General features: G+C 41.0%; 1 protein-coding gene across 3 annotated transcripts in view; it reads right to left on the reverse strand.

Annotated features, from left to right (window-relative positions):
- The window catches only part of CRTAC1 (cartilage acidic protein 1), a 416,360-nt gene that overhangs the window by 298,765 nt on the left and 96,540 nt on the right, over positions 1-21,055 (reverse strand). For all 3 annotated transcript variants that reach the window (XM_018563297.1, XM_018563372.1, XM_018563447.1), the window contains exon 2: positions 15,844-16,043. In XM_018563297.1, the coding sequence (XP_018418799.1) occupies positions 15,844-16,043 (200 nt within the window). The remainder of the gene's footprint in view (positions 1-15,843; positions 16,044-21,055) is intronic.

Here is a 21,055-nt window from a genome sequence, read left to right on the forward strand (position 1 = left end):
GAGTCTCTGCCAGAGACATATGCAACATTTTGCAAACTTCCTTCTGGGATATGTGATGTAGACATCTCAGAAGGCAGCAGGGAGTTTTCTATGTCATTCTAGACTAGGTGACGATTCAGGCGAATGCATACAATATAAAATAAAGTTATTTATAGTTAAGAACTCATTTCTGCAATTGTGTAAGGGAACAGGGCTGGTGAGAGGATGTCTGGGAAAGGTGTTATGGGTGAAGGTCCTCCTTAATGCCGTAATGGACATCCAATTGTGGCCATGCAAATGTTTAGATTATATGACCGTACATGTTTAGGCTATAGAGAGTGGGTAAGGAGGAGGGCTGTAGACATCTCTCAGTGCCAGCCTTATTAGGGGTAACAATAGTGATTACAATCAATCCTGACTGCATGTCTACTGTGCTTTAGATTGTCCCATGATTGGCAGCAGGCCTCAAAGTGCAACTGAAGCCAACACTTTTTTTTAGTTTTGGATACAGTGGAGAGAGATTAGAACCCCTGTCGAGTTTTTTTATTGCTTTTTGCATCCCCTTTAGAGAGATTCACCCTCTCTATTTGTGCTGGTGACCATTATCACTGAAATAAAAGTGAAAGAAAATCCCAAATTTTGGGATGTCATCAGAACAGGGACAGATGGGAAATCTTCCAATGTGGTGACCCTGCAGACCACCGGGGATTTCCCTCTCTTTAGAAGGATTTCCTCTTACTTGTTGTGGCTATAAGACAGGAAGTAAAGGGAAATCTCACTAATGGGACACAGAAGGAAAGTTGACACGGGTTATAACCCACCCTTACTCTATCCAAAACTTAAAAAAACAAAATTAACTTTAGTTCTACTTTATGTATATGATCGAACATCATCTGGCCAGTTTTAGAAGCAGAGTGCTTAGCAGAGTTCTTTTATAACAATAATGGAGTGATTTATCCTTCCTAAGATATGCATTTATAGTTTTGTAGATATTTAAAGTAAACAATTGTTATTACTGATATTAATGTACAATGATATCAATGATCCCACGGCTACCGGAATCTGACATAATCTGATATTACATTAAGTGCCTGAATAAATGAAGCCCACCAGAGGAATATAATAACAGACACGGGGAGCCCCAGTACTGAACCATCCATCTCTAGAGAAAATATGCATTTGTAGAAATACATTTCCAGCAATAGATATAAATGTGTTGACAGGCCACAGCAACCTGCTCAAGGCACCAGCGTGACTCACTGTGTGATTGACTTACTCTGTCAGGCCACAGTGGCCTGTGTAGATACATCCAGCAGAATAATTACAGGCTATCCCATTACTCTCCATTTGCTTACATGTTCCCTGGCAATGCTTGTGTCATGCGAGTCATCTGCTCTTGTAACAACTGTTGCATAGGTTCTTTACTTAAGTGCCATTATAAGGGAAACTGTAATTGCTTAGATCCTAATTCGTTATCTATGTTAAAGTTACATTGAAGGCAAATCACCCCCCCATGCTAGTGCAAATTATGCCTCTTGATCCGATCCTCTTCCCAGTAGTTTTCAGGATTCCCTCCAGCGCTGGTGCCGGTCTCTGATCCAGCGCTGGCGCCTCTCTTCCTGGCGCTTCCTAATATTTATTATAGATCTTTATATAGTGCCATCAATTTAGGACCCATTCGCAAATGCAACTGGGGCCATTTGGGTAAATCTCATTAATTGCCCCGTGACTGTCAGTCATTTTGGTGTCACACCTCCAACGGTGTCACCCGGGTGCGGGCCCCACCCCTCTTGTGACGCCACTGGTTGGGGCCAAATGTCTGGCAGCAGGACTTACAACAAACTAAAACCAGTATCAGAGGGGGGCACAGAATAGTCTTGTTTTGGCTAACAAAGTGAATAGCAGGCACCCTGTGACGTCAGGAACCTGTGGTGCATAATCTTTATAAGAACATTTATTTTTAAAAGTTTTAAATGGATGACAGGTTCCTTTCCAATAACTTATAATGGCCCCATTTATCAAACTGTCTTAACTCACAGCCAGATTCAAACTTTACAATGCCAAATATAATTTTAAAGCAATACAGACAATTCTTATGAGAGTTAAAAACAGCCTCTACAAGCATAGTTGATAAGTCCCAAAATATGCACACAGAGTCCAGGAGCTTCTTCTGTGGGAAGGGTCCACAACTCCCAAAACACTGATTAGAAATAGCGAGGCAGTAGGAGCTAAACTGATAAGTGGATTAATTCATTTATTAACATATAGAATATATGGCTGCACATTAGGATTACTTTATTATTTACATATATTATACATGGCTATATATCAGGTATTGGTACCCTCAAGAGAGGCTATTGCTTGAATGTGCTTCTGAAAGGTGGTAACATATTTAAATGGCATTGATTTCATTACCGTTTCAACTCATCTAGTCTTTACAGGGAAAGTTGACATCAACTTTCCCTGTAAAAGTTTACTTCAAAAGGATGATCTCACCTTAATTAGCTTGAAAACTAGTTTAAAATTGTAATTAAAGGCCTGACTTCCATGACTGCAGGGCAAAGTTCTGCCAACTGTTATTCCTCTTTGCAAGAAAAGAGCCTCAGTGGCTAAAATTACATTTATTAGAAATGAAAATGGCAACTGGTGGGGCAAAGCCCTGGAGACAGACAAAAAAGAAATCAAAAAGGAGGAAGAAAAAGGAGATTTCTATGGCTAGCAAAACTAATAGGAGGTGACCTGCTATATGCAGGTCAACAATGTTATGGCAATGAAACCTGCCATATGCAGTCCATATGTACTGTAATATGACCAGATTGTAAGGTTTCCTGGTTTGTGTCCTGTTCTAAGAAATTAGGGGATGTTAGCACAGTTTCACCTATAGCAACCTCTTCAACGGAAGTAGGTCTACATTACTTGGATGTCTACAAAACCTATGGTGAGATGCTATATTTGCAGAATTGGCATGCTCGCAGGCAACCCTCATAGAGAGTGTTCACATACCATGTCAGATGGCTTCAAGATGGTAAATTTCAAGGCAGATGGTGTGTGCAGGAGTGACATGGGCTAGTGGCTGGCTGGTCGCTGAGCTAGTAGTTGCCTGAGCTAAGAGCAGATATTAGCAATATCCATTATCCAGGCAAGGGTCAAGGCAGGTGGTAATAAGAAGAGAAATCCATATACAGGCAAGGGTCGGGGCAGGCAGCAAAAGTAATCCTTTTCGAGGCAAGTGTCAGGGCAAGCGACAATCAGAATAGCAATCTGTATCCAGACAAGGGTCAGAACAGGTGGCAATCAGAAGAGTAATATGTATCCAGGCAAGGATCAGTAACAAAAACAATTTAGAGGCAAGCCAAGGCAAAATCACATGCAAAGGAGCCAGGAAGCAAATACTATCACAATCCAAGAGCCAGGGGCTTGTGACATTTGAAAAAAGTGCCGCTAGCCATTGAACAGAGGAGGCTGGGCAGATGGAACCAACCGGCTGCCTACCAATAAGCACACCACCCGAGGGGAGTGGCTCTGTTAGGCAGTGGAAGTAGAGGGGGCATTGCCTAGCAACCAATGGTCATGCCAGAAAAGAGAGATCAACCAAGCGGTGGTTATGAGTGAGGTAGACAATGAGGTTAGACATCATAGGGGAGTCCCTCACGCTTCTAACGCAGTGCTACACAGCGCACATTTTAACATACAATATTCAGGTAAAACTACATGGCAGTCATTTGTCACGTATCTATGTGTTTGTTCAATGCTCAAAGACTATGCAAGTAAAAACTGATGCTTTACTTGCATGAAACGTCTTTCATGCAAGTAAAGAATATTCATTAAACATTGTCCAATAGGCTTCAATGTATAGACAGAAAACTGCTGCAATAAATAATGTTGGCACATGTACCACTAAGATTGGTATTTGGTCATTCTCTTTTGTGATACTGCTGGGAGCACTAAATCATAGGCAGCCTGGATGCCGTCTATGTCATGGTGATAAGGCCTTCATTATCATAACTATGCAATACCTGTACATTTCTGCTCAAGAAATAATTTAAAAAAAGATGGCCAGCAAGGCTAAATACTTGTGGTGACCCTCATAGCAAAATCAATACAAGCCCCACTGGATATGTAAACTGTCTTAAATAAAATCCCACTACTGAGAACCATGACATGCTATACTAAAACTGCAGAATGCGAATTATTTTATCAACAAGGTGCCAAAACCGTGTAGAGTATACATTAATGTTATACAAAACGATCTGCCATTGTCTGGAAAAATTACACAGCTGGACAGTTCTGGGTCCTTTGGTAGCTGATAGGTATTCTAAAGCTATAGTTACACCCTTGACTCTAAAAATTAAATTAGGAAAAAAAGTAACAAACTCTTTTGTAATTACACATCCTATCCATCTAAGCATCTGAACAATGCGCAGTACAGCGAGATGTAATACTGACAACATGGTTAAACCTCATCATTCAAGATCACCTGTTCATGGCCAGTTTACTACTTTAGGCGAAATTGCTCTAATACAATCCATTACTGGGCATAACAAAATGTATGTGCGAGGTATGGAAACCCATAAAGCACGGGTAATCGATTTCCATACACAAGGTAGTAAGTTCACTGGACAATCAGATATTGACAATATTGACAAAACAATAATTTGAAGACTGCAAGTAGCAGTGTCAAGCCAATCTGTTTCATAATTGCTAATCCATTTTGCAAGATTTGCCAACTGGTCAGGGTAATGTTAGGCAGATTCTCCTGATAGGGGAAAAAAGTGTGCATTACTTAACTGTTACCATCTAAATGGACACTTACTGCACTTAAAGTGATATTAAAGCCTGAAATGCCCCCCCATGCTGGTGTAAGGACTTACCTTAAATGATGCCTCTTGATCTGATCATCTTCTTCCTTCCAGTAGTTTTCAGGAGTTCCTCCAGCGCTGGCTCTGGTCTCTTCCTGTCTCATGAAGTCTGTGCGGGTGCATGCTGCCTCATCGACTTACCCTGTATCTATCCTCATCTCCCGGGTGAAGATCTCTACTGCGCATGCAACCGCACCATGATCCCTTGTGGCCACCTAAGAATCTTCAGATCGGAGCATGCGGTGGAGACACAGGTAAGTTTAAACCCCTTTGTTAACTTTTTAAAAATGTTTTTGCATATATCTCCTGCTTGCTAGAAGTAGACATATACAAAAAAATGGGAGGCTTTAATGATCGTTTAAGTGAGATCTTAGAAGCTCCATTACAAATATATTGTTAAAGTGACATTAAGCTCTATTTTTTTTCTCCTCCCCATGCTGATGTAAGGACTTACCTTAAATGATGCCTCTTGATCCAATCACCTTCTTCTTTCCAGTAGTTTTTAGGTGTCCCTCCGGCGCTGGTCTCTGATCCAATGCTGACTGCGGCGTCTGTGTCCCACGGAGTCTGTGCGCATGCATGCGGCTGGGCTGAATGTATTGACTTACCCTGTGCCTCTCCTCTTCACCCAGGCCAAAGATCTTTTGCGGCTGCCCAGAATCTTCAGATCTTCAAACAGAAGCGCGTGGCAGAGACACAGGTAAGTTTAAACCTATTTGGTAACTTTTTTATGTTTTTGCATATATCTACTGCTTACTAGCTGAACATGTTTTCTGACTGAAATTACAACTACAGGAGTTCCGTATGAGAGTCTAAAGTACCAAATCCAGATACTATGAAATGTATAATTCTCGCAAAAAACTTCCTTTCCCATTCCTGTCTGAGCCAAATCCTCTTTCATTTGTGTCTCACATGCTCCCCCTCCCAGACAGTGCAGCTCACTGTGGGAGGCTTTTAAGCAACAGAAGCAGTGCTGTCAATCCAGAAAGCAGTGGGTGTGGCTAAGTGTGACCAGATGCTAATTAACAAGCTTTGCATTTCCGAGTCCCAATGCATCCGAATGTGTCCCAATCTGATTTTCAGTTTCCGAATTTCGGATCCCCTCTGAATTTCTTCCAAAAACTAAACTGAATCGAGCATGTGATCTTTCTGGCCAATCAGATGTGTTTTTCGATTTAATGCATCCGAATGGGTCTGAACATGAATTTTCGTTACGGCAACATGGGAGCCATTTAGTATATGTTTCCCATGTTGCCGTAATTAAAATTTGTGTTCAGTATATACATGTAATACTAAAGCTGAGGCTCCCAGACCCGAATGGCATTTGGGAGCTCCTGAATGCAATTCGGAACTTTGGATCCCAAATGCCATTTGGGTCTGGAAGCCTCAACATTAGTAATATATGTATATGTATATGGCTCCCAGATCCGAATGGCACTCGGGATCTGAATTTCCACTTTGCATTCGGGAGCTCCCTAAGCAATTATGGTCTGGGAGCCATATTTATACAATATGTAACTAAAGCTGAGTCTCCCAGACCCGAATGGCATTAAGGAGCTCCCGAATGCAAAGTGGAAATTCAGATCCTGAATGCCATTCGGGTCTAAGAGATTCAGCTTTAGTATTAATATCTGTATATGGTTTTCTGTGGTAGTTGTAACGAATATTCGTAAACTTATCTGAAACTAACAAAAATTCGGACTTTGTCCAAATTTGAAACCCGAACCAAATTTAATTTCGGATCCGAATCCTGAATTCCGAAATTATGAAATATCAAAACTGAGCCAAATTTTCCTGCAGCTTACATGTCTACATGAAACTCCTAAGCGAATGAAATTGTACTGGCTAGTTATGTGATAATTAGGACAATTTATGTCTTAGAAATGCTACTCATCAAATTAACTGTACTAAAACAAAATGTTAGATTATCTTGTAGGTTAATATAATTAGTCCATGGATATTACACAGCTTGCTACCATGAAGATGTCCGTTCTGAGTCTAGAAAAGTGAAGTCACAATAAAAAAAGACAAAAATATTGAATTTTTGCAGATAATTAGCATTAGCAGATTTGAGATACAGACAGATGAAGTTGTATGCAACAAATCTCACCTTTTCCTGTAAAAGTTTACCCTGAACCCGCCCACTCCCGCCTACCGAGCCTTCGTTTTTGGCTCAACGTTTACAAGATACAAGAGTGGAGATTAACATAAAATTCAGCTGTCTAAATCTCTGGATCTATTGATCATTTTGACATACGGTTTTCTCTGAAGGTACGAGCTGTTCAAATTGTCCCCGTCTGTGACAGGTTTACGTTAAACCATAAAGCAAATCTGTCACATTAAAAGCAAGATCATAATTTTGTACCAGAGTTTAAAACAGTGCGGTGTTTGCTCCGATACGTTTTCTTATGGTAGGTCCCACCCGCTCTGCTGCCCCATTAGCTTACTGGGAAAGCACTGTGTAAGCCCCACATTGATTTGGGGATCAAAGGACTATAGATACCTACATGACACTTCTCAGGTCTGGTGAATGGCCAATCAGGAACCCTAAGCAGCATTTTGGGTAGAAGGAGAAGACATTTTTTTTTCCCCAATTCCACATTCCTCCAGGTGACTGAAGGGAAGTGGAAGGGAAGTGACTGGGAGGCAAGTATACACCGTGCATTGGCCGTTATTTAAAGCCGAACTGCAGGAAATTTTTTATAATTTACACACTGCACTGGGTGGGTAAATAATCATTCAAAAGCTGTGTGTTATGTGCAGAGGGTGGCTGCAAAGTATAAGAATCTTACCTTGCAGCATGCTGTCTCCTGCACATAAGCAGAGCTTCCGAGCATAGCAGGGAGTGAACGATGCAACCTGAGTAGTAGAATGCTCCAGTCCAATCACCTGCCCCTGTGACCTCCTCATGATTGCCTAATCACAAAATGCCTTGTATGGGGGATTTATGTCTTCATCTTTAAATCCCCCAGTCTAAAGTAAACTCACATTTAAAATACACATATGGGACCAGTTTTCCCTGCTAAATTATTTCTATTTCTTTTGATCCAGTCCCGAGTTTTAAACAGCTTTGTCAGACAGCAGAGCCAGGCTATTGACCTCGCTTTTCTCTACTGCAGTTAAGCAATACGGCTTGGAAACCTCCCTTCCCAACCCAATGATTGGAGAGTGAGGGAGAAGCAGCAGACTTGTGATCAACCCTCTACTCTTTCCCCTTGTCAGTATATGTACACACCTAATAGAACCGCTGTGCTGCTCATTTCATCCAACTTTCATCCTGGGTTCTGCTGTATGGGTAAGAGTCAGTGACGTGCTGTGCCTTCTGGGCTGGGTGAGGCATCCCCAGCCTGCCGAAGATCCGCCCCGTCCAGCAGAAGCTCTGCCCCCATACTGCTGAAGCCCCACCCCCAGCTCAGTAACCAAGCTGCGTGGGGAGGAGGAAGGGAAGAGACATGGAGGAGCCTCCCTGTCCCTCACTTACACGTCACTGCTGAGGCATCTTGATCGATGGCCTCAGTGGGTTTTTTTTTGCTTTTTTTTTTTTATTGGACAGCTTTGATTGGACATTGGACAATTCATGAACATAGAGTCCAATGAAAACATTAATCAGTTCATATTAGGTGGGAATGAACCAGCCAAAGTGTTTCAGGGGTTCAGGCACTCCCCCTTAATCAGGTCTTGGAGTGAATGAACTGAATACATAGGGCTAGCTGTTTGAGTTGCTGTTATTTAAAGAGAAACTGAACCCACTGATTTACTTGTTTCCAAAAAGAAAGCTCAAGTTAGAAATGTTCCATTAGTAATATTAAATCCTTAATCATAAATCAAACATACCAATGTAGTGTTCGGCACTGTCTTCATGTATTTTGCTTAAGAGCACATGTGCAGTATATGCTTCATTCATAGCATAGCTCTAGATTTTAAACTCCTTGTTGGCAGGGACTGATACAAAGGAATAGTATGCAACGCAGCATAATCTGGCAGCTCTCTATAAAGACCTACAATAAATAAATATGACTCTGTTCCCACTGGAGAGATGTCCATTCCCTTCCTGTCCCCATGACCCCCAGTGAGGAAGCGAGAGGAAATATGTCCACCACACAGGACAGCAATGACTGTCCCACCCTATCTAAATCAAAGCTTTGTATAGAGTTGGGCTTCAACAGCATGAACATTCCTTCGGGTCTTACAAGATCTTTAATGTCACATTATTGCCCTCTGTACTAAGCTCATTAGAGATTCCTCTGATTTCAGCTGTCATCACTATGTGACAAATTAAAGACACCCCCACCACCCATACACACACATATTGAATGTACTGCAGCAAAGTTAATTATGGCTTCAAGGAGGGCAAACATTGAAGGAAGATTATCAACAACAGTGGTGCTTGATTAAAAATAAGTACTTTTAATTAATCTTGTGTGTGTGTAAGCTCACCTGTAATAACACCTTCATTAATACCTACAGGAAGTGTGTTAACATTGCCTGCATATCTCATTGAAAAAAATGTCACAATATGCCTAGGAGACCGCATACAAATGCAAAAATGTTTTGAAAATGCTGTAATAAAACTTATATGGATATACTGTGTGTATAAGATATATCTATATATATATATGAGAGAGATATATCTATCTAGATATATATCTAGATATATATCTAGATATATATATATTATTGTAAACAATAAAAGAAATATAAAATGCTAACTTAAATGAAAACTTTGTTGGACCATACTGTAACGCTCCTAGTTTTGTTATTAGGATCTCAACGGCAGAGGTGTGTAACATTAACAGGTATACACGAGACCAGGAATGAGGTTGAGGCTAATAACGGTTATTCAGTTTGAATTCCAGGCGTCTCTCTCAGACTTTTTACGGAGAGTTAGGAATTGCTAACATCATACATCGTGTAATTACTTTAAGTGTACACTGAGTGGTTGGTAGGGTATTACTGTTGGGTAGCAGACTTTGGTGGCGTATATACGTGCATTCAGGTGAGTATGTGTATACTTGCCGTGTCCCCCCTTGTTAGTATAACAGGGTCAGCTGTATACAAGGTTGACAATCAATAAGGCACAAAAAGGTTAATTCAGGCAACACATACTATGTCATCTCAAGCAGAAGTATACCGAGTGGAGTAATGGATGAGGACAGGCATGGATAACATGGCAAGTATTCTATCAGCAGCACATAGCATAAGGTATTTACTGAGTGTATACAAGAATCACATTCAAGTTCCCATATGTCAGTTGCTGAGTTAATACAGTCAGTATTAGGCAGTCCTTGCTGACTGAGGGTACTTGCGGTGTTAGAGGTCTGATTTAAGTATGTCCTTGGTGGTAGAGCCTGCTCCTGGGGAGGGGATCCAGTCCCAATAATCAGCCTGTGGGTTCCCAGTGGTATTGTGGCGTCTGGGCTATGTGGAGCTAGCAGGACGCACACTCCATTAGTGGAATGCCGTGCTTAGCTCCTTCCGGGTATATAACGGCTCTGGACTTGGATGGGGCGCAAGCCGCGATCATCGTCATAGTCGCATAGGCGCTGCGCTCCAGGTTGGAACGCAAGACGCCGATATATTACACATGCGGACATTTACACTTGCATACACATGAATAAAATAAACACGTATACAGTACATATACTATACAGTACAATGACCCTTATTCGTTTCAATGCAGATACATTTGACTCTGCAATAGGAATGTAAAAGAAAAGACTATTGTTGAGTTGTACAGAACATTGCACACTTTGCAATAATCTTCACACAATGCAGAAAAAAAAGAAAGAGAAATATTAAGTCTAACATAACGCATTTCCATTACCTACACAAATGTCAAAGTTCAAACCTTAATGACATGACTGTTTATGTACTCTGAGACACAAGGTCTAGAACAGTCATGTCTTATATCGTACCAAAGCTGAATCATAGCAAAAAGGTATCAATATAAACAACCATTGCTCAAATTTAATGAAGTCTGAGATTGCTACGCTGAAGCTTTTCAGGCACAAATAATAATTTATATATTTATATATTATATATAGTTAACTTCACTTTTTGTATTATCATTTTTGATCATTTTTTGAATGTTTATTATATTTGTTGAAATTCCTTTTAAATCTGGCTTCCTGATATGACTACTGTCCATATGTACATCATACCATAGACATTTGCGTATTTTTAAGAGTGTTGGGTAATAAACAAACTCTTTATATCCATATAAGTCATTTCTATATTTTAGCTTGCAGTTTTACTTTTAATAAGACCTGATGCACAAGAAATTTGCAAACATGTGATCACTTGATGATTCAATGCTGCCGTTTCAAAGCATAGCAAGAGTAATAATCTCTCTAAAGTAAATCGCTTTGGACCTCAATAGTAGCAGAAGATTAATCACTCTGCAATCATTCATTTATGAGTGACTGTTTGGCAATTTTTTACATTTCCAGAATCGGACCGGAACACACCATATGCAGTGTGTTCCGGTCCGATTCTGTCCGGAACGCACTGCATCGCATTGCAGCCGGCTCACTTTTTTGCCGGGCAGGAGGGGGCATAGCGTGCCATTGAAGTGAATGGCACCGTAGCCACGCCCTCCGGCCACAATGCTATCGCCCGCACGGGATCGAAAGGCACATTGTGCCTGCAGTGTGGTCCGGTGCGATCAAAATAGTGCTTGCAGCATTTTCATCGCACCGTGCTGGCGATCGCATTGCGGCCGGAGGGCGTGGCTACGATCCCACTTTATTGGCCCGCCACGCCCCATCCGGCCCGGCAAAAAAGTGAGCCAGCCACAATGCGATGCAGTGCGTTCTGACCAGAATCGGACAGGAACGCACTGCATATGGTGTGGACTAACCCTAATAGTCATACTTGTACATCAGAGTCCTCCCTTTCACATTAGGAGACCCTTTTCAAATCAGAAGCACCCCTTCACATCAGAGTCCATCTTTCACATCAGAGGCATGATGCGGTGTGAAAATTTTGAGGCACCCCTGAGGAAGCCAGAATGCACACTTGTGTGTCAAGGCACCCTGATTGAGAAAGGCTACTCTACAGTGTACTGGCAGGGTACAGGCTTTTCTACTCAGGCTGTAGCTGATTTCTAAGGAAAATGAACTGTAAGCCTTTAAGACTTTTTTTTTTAAATAAAAATTCAGTTGGTCTCTGAAACACTCGTATTTTCATTTAGCAACAATGCTGGCAAAAACTAGGAGCACATCCCAGTGGTGGAGCAGCCTCACAAAACACTGCATCAGTTGGTGAAAACAGTCAATAATAACACGCACAAATCTACAACGCTTCCTACTCCCCGTAGGTCCTGATAAAGAGTAAAGAGCTGATCCAATTCAAAATGCATTGAGGTGAAGACAGGCACCTGATTCTCTGCAGTATGGGGCTGCATGTGCTCAGAGATGTACGGAAACGTTGTTTACCTGGGTTGGTATATTAAACACACTGCACATTCACATGTGGATTTAATGCTATTGGAATGTAACTTTCTACATGTTTAAATCGTTTTGAATGCTACCTTATTGGGAGTGATTTCTGTTTATGTTGCTGCTCAACGACGTAGGAAGAAAATGGAAGAAGAATCAGAGGCAAAAGTGAGACTTGGTTTCCCGATGACCTTTGTGGAAGTGCTGACTTCTATCTGCTCATCACTCTCAACAACTTTCTGGATTCCCAACATTTTACAATGTTATTCACAAAACGGTGTAGAGTTTGGAGAAGGCAGGAAAAGTGAACAATCTAGGACAACATAGCTGAACTAGGAAGTGAGCTGAATTGGAGAATTTTTCCTAATCAGCTATTTTGGCCTAAATTGTTCCCTTCTCCTGCCTTCTCCAAACTCTTCACCCTTTTGTGAATAGCCCTGTTAGAAAACTTTTGGCAGGTTAAACAAGTCCCATATATGTATTTCAACGGTATGTTTTCCTGAATGCCTGGAGTTATGTAGACATCTGCAAATGTAATCTTTTACAAAATCCTCCTGTGGTAGCGCTGAATTGTGATTAGGTCTCTAGAATATTTAAAAAATAAAAAGCTGACAAGCAAACTGTTCAATTATTTCTTTAACTTTTCAAAAGCAACATATTCCTCATGGCAAAAACATTAACAGGGTACGGGTGGACCCTTGAAGAGATCTTGTACTTAGCCTGCTAGGCTTAGACGCACTCACCTATTTTGTAACACACTGGCTGCATTTGCTACAGATTTGACATTTCTCAACAAGGCATTATTTTTAAACTAGTGAGTGAAATGTGCTGGTTCGGTCTTATTCATGAAAAGCCAACAATCACCTGCCAAAGTTTTTCAAAAAAACCTCTAAAAGCTGGTCAATGTATGTTCAAGGGCGATTATTCCTGTTTGTGAGTGCTTTCTATGGGTTCTGCACTTCCATCAATCCAAAAATATGGGGGTAATTTAACAGGCAGGGCTGTTAGATTGTGAACGTCTTTGTGTGAAAGGAACTATTGCAATTGGTTTTATGGACTCTGCAAAGTGTTGACTAATAGGCAGTGCTATATAAAAAAAAAACTGGAAGAATTGCAATGATAAGTATAGAAAATCTTGACAAGACAGTGAAAAACAGAAATGTCACATTGTCAACAAATGTTCATAAAATCCCATCTATGGTGTCCAAATGTCTTATGACATTAGAGAGATGGGTTGTTGGAAAGAATGGGCACCTGAATATTGGTGGAACTGTTGATATACTTTAGAAATAAAAACTAGAGATTGCACTATAGTAATGAAAAAAAAAGTTCTACTTACCCTCTTGAAGAATTACTGCCCTTCTGTTGGTCCTAAGGGGTCCGTGGGAAGGACAGCCACTGAGTAGGCAAATCTAGAATTTGGATTTACCCAAATTGGACTTTGGACTTTGTTACATGTCTAGTGTCCTGATCTTCTGAGCATGTCTCTTGTGCTTTATAGGAGTTGCCATTGCTGATTCATTTTTAAAGTGGCACTAAGCTCAGGAGTTAAATTTTAAAGATGTAATCAAGTACCTTAACTATTATCTAAAATGTATCTTATTTGTGTACCACTCATCTGTAGATCTGTAGATCCTCAAATCATCTCTGAATTGGTGCTGCCACAGTCCTTCCTTCTGCAGGGCGGCTTCTTTTGTTTCCAATGGTCCCTGTGTGTTGCAAAGTAGTCACCGCTACATGTTTAGTTTACTCATGCGTATGGAGATTGTAGCCCATCATGGAGTGGTGGCTACATTACTGAGTTTAGTGTCACTTTAAGGTACATGACCTAGGATTGTCATTCTTACCCTTTCGTTTTCTACAATAATTACATGCATATCATATTAAGGCTGTTAAATTGCGTTGTTTACCCATATCTTCCGAAAAAAATCACTTCTACTGTCGTGGTAAACAACCTGCTTCCCTATTTATAATGGTCTGGCCATCTAGCAACTTCAGCGCAAAATTATAGCTAATTATAGATAATTTGCCTACAAACGTCAGGTGGTCATAATAATCTGGCCACTCAGTGTACATATACACACATATATGGACTTTTTAATTTTACAGTCTAGCCTTTATTTTTGCCTTGTTGAAGAAAACTGTTGAGACAAATTAGTCACTCGTAAAGGAAATAATGCAAATCTCACTGGATTCTTAATTGAAGGGGAATGAATGCTCCCCTCATACTGCGTAGCACAGACATTTGTTACATTTTGCAGCATCATTCTCCAATCAGCCAGTGAATTTCAGGCAAGGCCTTTCACTGGTGGTACAGAGAAAGAACATAAGCCCACCAACCCTATTATATTCACTGTATTACTGGATGATAATGCTGTTAATCTATTGCCTTTAGTGCTGCTCAATCTGTCTCCCTAATACTTCTCTGCAGGACTTCCTGCTGTTCATTTTAATAATAAAGTCCAAATTATTATTGCTGTGTCCAGGTAGAGGCCCAACAGTAATAATTTGGGCTTCTCTGGAAGCTGTAAAGGAACCCATCATTTGCCAGCAGCTTCTTTGGGGTGGTAGAGCTACACTCTAAAGAAAAACAGTTAATGAATTAGTGCACTTATTTTTTTTCCCCCTTTCTCTGACATAAATGACCCTACCCTCGCCCTCCGCAGATCTGTACTTACTGAGATCTGACGGCTGCTTCTCTGCTGTTTGTTGAGAGCCAGCGCTGCGAGTCTCTCCTTCCTGGCAACATCCATCTCCCTGCTCATAGACTGCTCCATAGAAGTCTATGGGGCTGTAGTGTGCAGGTGTGGCCAGCAGAGGGAGCACAATGGCCCAGGATGTAAACAGTAGAGGAACTGTGCCTGTAAGATCATGGTAAGTACAGATCTGTGGAGGGGAAGTGGGGTTTGTTAAGGTTAGGGATGGGAAAAAAAGGACAAGTGCACTTTGTTTTAAAGTGTACTTATCCATAAGGCTTTTACTTCAATTCATTGGGTTGGCAGCCTATTATGCAGTTCCCTAAAATTGTTTAGCTGTGTTCCCACGTCTTTCACTATATTATGTTCACTGGCACAGCTTACAAAGAACAGTAAAGGGAAACCTCCACTTCCATAATGGTTGGCAAGTTAGACATTCCTAGTTCATACTTCCTTTTGGCATTCTGAGGATAAGAAAGGCTGCATACAACCCGTACAACTTATACCACATCACTGGTTTCCAGCCCAAGATCCAAGGTTCTATTTGTATGGGCTCATGTTGGAGCGAAGATGTGCTCCCAGTGACAAGCACCCGGATCATTCCTTTCCTGAGCCGTGGAGAAGTGCTTCTTTTGTGTGTTCTCCTTGCAGGCGGCATACAACATCTAGCTTTTGCAATTCTTTCACATATGCCAGTTACACGTATAAACATATTACATGCTATAAGGTTTGTTTTTTTGTCTATAGTGGTACTGGATTTGTTTACATCGTCAGGCTGGATACAAAAGGTGCTTATTAGAGTTCTTCCCTAAGCATTAAATGTTTAACATGTAGTACATTTGTGTATAAAATCTTTTTAATGTCACTTACCCAGCTATTACGATTTCAAAGTCCCCATCGTTGTCCACATCAGTGATGGCCACCCCATAATTCAGCTGTGTTGGATTATTTTCATAATCTGGTAGTAGAACAGTGTTGGTGACAGCCGTGAACATGGGCTCAGAACGCTGAGCGCCACCGCAGTACAGAACAATGGACATTAGCAAGACAAGCAGCAGCATCTTTGACATCTGAAAGTAAAACATACAATATGGTCAGGTTTTATTCACTCTTAGGGCAGTGTCCAATCCAATGTAACAACATCAGCGATTCTTACAAACTGGATTTATCGAATACATCAAACAAGAAAATATTTTTTTGCACCTTCAGAACATCAAGAGAGTGTAAGAGGAAAAATGGGAAAACTGAAATTCCTCTTTATTTAACAGTTTGATGTCAGGTATGAATGTGGAACAGCTGCTCTAAACTCTACAAAAGCTATAGTGATCCACTGTTATCTTCTGTTATGAACACATACAGGGTTATTCACAAAAGGGTGTAGAGTTTGGAGAAAGCAGGAGAAGTGAACAATCTAGGACAACATCGCTGAACTGCAAAATGTCTCCAATTCAGCTCACTTTCCAGTTCAGCTATGTTGTCCTTGATTGTTCACTTCTCCTGCCTTCTCCAAACTCTTCACCCTTTGTGTGAATAACCCCCATAGAGTGCGAATATGCAATGTAAATAAAATGGTAAATATATATGTAGCCCCCCTCCCCCACATGCAAGCATTAAAAATCAGATAAGCATGCAGTCAAGATGGGATTCTGATTACTACTATTACAACAAGAACCAGTAACCTTTCAATTCCGAAACGATAAGCACAAGAGACCAATAGATAACCTTTCAAGGATAAATTGTTAGTGTTAAGGAGTTCATTTTAAGGATTATGTAATGTTAAAATGTATCGACTTTTTAGAAGTAAATTTAAAGCACAACTGCACCTAAAGAGGCACAAATAAGGCTACTATCCTTCTGCTCATTTATATGTATTTCTGCCCTTTCTATGTAACCATGTTTCACAGGGGCATTAATACACTTCTTGCCGTCTGAGGCCTGAGAAAGGGGGGGGGGGGGCAGTGTTCGTTTACGGGGAGTGTTGACAGCATACATTATCGGGCTGGCGGTACCCATTACTGGTACCTCTGTCCGGCATCCCGCCAAGTTCACTGACATCACTGGTTGCCGGGGACGCCAGCCGGAGCATCACGCTCGGCTCCTGGCAGTAAGGTCAGTGAGCTCGGTGGGACGCCGGCCAGATCATCACTGGTTGCTGAGCTTAAAAACCTGGGACGTTCTGGCCTGGAAAGTGTGCCTGCCATGCGATCCAATGAGATGCCTTATTATAGAGCCGGTCCTGATGTTTCATGTCACACCCATAAATCATAGTCCGAAAGGTAAACTTAGCCTTTAATTAAACTTTGCAAACAATACCCAATAAAATGCAAGGAAAATGAAAAAAAACATCGTATTTTCACGTGCACATGATTGGATGATGGAAGTCAGCAGGAAAATGTCCTTGCAAAGTCAACAGCCTAGTTGCTTTTAGTACATCAGCCCCAAAGAATGGACCCTCAAAGGGCTGATTGTCATTTATGAATTCTTTCTTTAAAATATATCCTCATTTTCATAAAGCTAGGCTTGTTGAGCGTTTTTCTTTTTTTAACCCACAAAAATAGCGGACTGCAATCAGTTCAAACAATGACTGACCCTAGCTATAGGAAGGGTTACAGGTCAAAGACATAAAATGACATTTGTCTCTTTTCTCCAGGTTAGATGTTGGTACGAAATAATTGCGTGCAAAAAAAGAGTCTTTGTGGCTGTCATTGCTCTATATTCCTGCAGAGCACTTTCAACTGCCTCAAAAGGTCCTCAAAGGCTAAAATATGCGGTACCAATGGTCATAATGCTAGCATCCAGGTCTCAAGTGTTTTCTGTTTATGAAATGTGCTTTTCTAATTGAGCTCTGTACCTTTCTTACAGTTGCCATGGTCACCCCCAATGTTCTGGCTCTTATAATTCATACAGTTATACCTTAGACTACCTTAGCATCAGTAGCGTGACTATGACCAACCCCAACTCCCAACTGTGGAGACTGCCTGTCACTGCAGATGTTTCTGATCATTCAAATGGAAGTGCGCTCAATGTATTCAACATGCTATTATACAAAAGTCAGAAGCAATGTCATATTTTAATGCATACGAGTGATTAGAAGACCACTGCAAAAGAAAATGATAAGAAAATTAACCTTTATTTTACTGACTTCCTCTTAAAAAAACATTCTTTTTAAATACCCCATCCTGCATTTATTCCAGAGATAATAAGATTTGAAGGGAAACTCAAGGCAGCAGCTGGAATCCTTCCAAAAATGCTAAAGCAGTCCAAGACAAAAGTAAAAATATAAATTTAGTTCCTCGGCTTATGTACGTAGTCATTGGCTAAGTTCACAGGGGCAGGGGGGTTCACAGTTCAGCAGGTTTTTAACAAGCATTGACTTGTGCTTGTTAAGCCTATAGTAAGCAAAGAGTTCAATAGTCTCCTGTAGTTAGTTAAGTGCCTGCCAAAGCTTGCTAAATGCTTTTAAAAGCTTCCACCAGCACATTCCTTAAAGTAGTATTCAACTTGTAATCTTTTTTTTTTAGTAATGAATCCAAAGCAAACACATATACATTGTCCAGCAAAGTATTACTGTAAATTTTTGCCCAGGCACTTAGTCATCATGTTTCCAAAAAGCTCCAACTCTCTCAGCTCTGCTTCCCTAAACTTCCTGTTCAGTCCAAGATCACAGGGGACAGAGCAGTCTCAAGCAACTGTTCATCTTTTAGCTTGGAGAAGGGAAGTGGGAGGAAGGAGGAGCAGTAGGGAGGGGAGCGGCTTGCCTTGCTGTGCCTGTGTGTTTGCGGAAAAGCAAACATAGCCCTTTCATGTGCACCTTACTTTAAAAGCTAGTTATGAATTGATGTGTGTTTGCTATTTGTCTCACTTGTGTATTTGTGGAGAGACAGATAGCTTACTTGCTCATACAAAGGAGGCACCATAGGACCTTACAAGGACAAGGAAAGGAGCCATCCTAAGCAGGATATCGGGACCAGTGCTCAGGGGACCAGCTGATTCTGCAGGAAACTAAAATAATTTTTAACATCAAGGAGCAGCATCCATTGTAAGTGATTTCATCAGAATTTAAAATAGCTTAAAAACCTTTTGATTTTAACACCTTTATTAAAATAGCCAAAACTCTATACTGGAAGCAAAGGGTATTTCAAAGGGCTTTAAGAAATATGTTCACCGCTTTTTAAACATGTTTACGTTCTTTAGACTAGCACCTACAAGCCAAGATTAAAGGTTTTCAGCATTTTTTGCATATATCTACTTCTAGCAAGTGGTAGATATATGAAAAAACAATTTAAAAAATACCGTTTAAAAAGGGTTTAAACTTACCTGTGTCTCCGCCGCGCGCTCCCTTCCGAACATCTGAAGAGTCTTGGGCGGCCGCAAAAGATCTTGGGGCGGGCGCATGCACCGTTCAAATCTTTGGCCGTGAGACGATGAGAGACACAAGGTAAGTCTATGGAGCAACGTGCACCCGTGGGACAGGAAGTGCTAGTTAAGACAGAGGAGTCAGCACTGGATCTGAGACCAGCACCAGCGCTGGAGGGACAGCCGAAAAACTACACTAAAGAAGAAGATGATCGGATCAAGAGGCATGATTTAAGGTAAGTTCTTACACTAACATGGGGGGGGGGGGGGGGGTTTAGCCTTTAATGTCACTTTAAAAAATACTTATGTGTATTTATTCCATCTAGGTCTGACAGCCAGTAAAGAGTTTAAACAGACTGAGAATACCTGATACTGTAGAGGCTCAGAAATTACAAACAAAGTGATTTTCAGCACTGTGGTGGAGCGCCCTGATGCTCTAAATCTGTGTTTGGATGAGCAAACATAAGCCATGGCCCAAAAGGATTTCTAACTGCATGCATTTCAGTTTTGACTACAAGGTACCGTTAAAAGACGAACAAAAACAGTCATATGACAGCTAGTAACAACATTCACAACTATGTAAGTGAAAGCCCTCACACCCACACAATTCATAAAGATATGTAACATTTACCATTGTACTTTGCAGGTTTTAATTCCATTCCGACAAGTCTCTGTTTACTCATTCACAATATGAAACAACTTCTTATAAACCAGTTTGTATTTTGTGAGCAGCCCTGGGTATGTATATGCCCAGGATATGTATATATGCCGTTCCAATACTTTGCCACTTGTATAATGCTTGTTGAGCACAATATAAATAGAGCAATGGATGACTCGATGGACTCGGTGTTGATCAATAGCAGAACTGGATGGCTACATTCCTCTTTAACCAGATTTCCCGTTCCACCTGTTCCATATACAAAAAGCACACGTATCGGTTTCAAGCCTTTTGGACGGATTATTGTTAGCTCAGGCAATTTTCTCCTCTGCCTTCTAACTAGTCCATAAATGAGCACCCTGGCCTATTAATATGAGGCTTGTTTGAACAAACTGTTGGGTCCTCCTGAATTAGGAATGTGAGGCTGAAAGGCAATATATATGGCAAAGTAAACTGAATGACTGTAGTGTGGGTGACTGATAGCATCCTTGCTTGTAAACGCCACCCCGTAGTGTCAGTAATTGTGCAATTCCAAGCTTTCATGCTTGTACACCTAGTGCCATGCTCTTGTGTCCGTGTAGGTGTAATGCAAACATGTGGCTTTGGCAAAACTAGAACAATAGACATTGGTGCAAGTACAGTATGTGCTGCCAGCAAATCTCTGTGGTGACCAATCCCAACACTACAGCTGCTGTTATCACCTTAGGTCCATTTTCAGCAAGCAGTGACAAGTGGATATATTTGCTCACCGAAGCCTTGCTCGTTTTACCGTCTAAAGAGACTTAATCACTTTTCCATTAAAGATAATTTCCAGGCAAAACCAAAAATTCCCTCATAAAAGCTGTGTATCAAAATCAGCTCATAGGCTCCATTTTTCAATGAATTCTACAAAGGGTTCAAACCACAGAATGGTGATATTCTGTGGATCTGGGAACCCCATAAGCAGGCCAGCCTAAGATATGGCCCAGGAATTCTTTATCTGCTTACAATAGTCTTTAAATGTATCCACTTCCCCATTTACCTACTGACTACAGGCATATCTTGGCTCTCCTTGACCACACCCCTGGG

The sequence above is a fragment of the Nanorana parkeri genome, unplaced genomic scaffold (genome assembly GCF_000935625.1).
Source record: "Nanorana parkeri isolate BGI_ZX_2015 unplaced genomic scaffold, ASM93562v1 scaffold2, whole genome shotgun sequence".
Taxonomy (NCBI): domain Eukaryota; kingdom Metazoa; phylum Chordata; class Amphibia; order Anura; family Dicroglossidae; genus Nanorana; species Nanorana parkeri.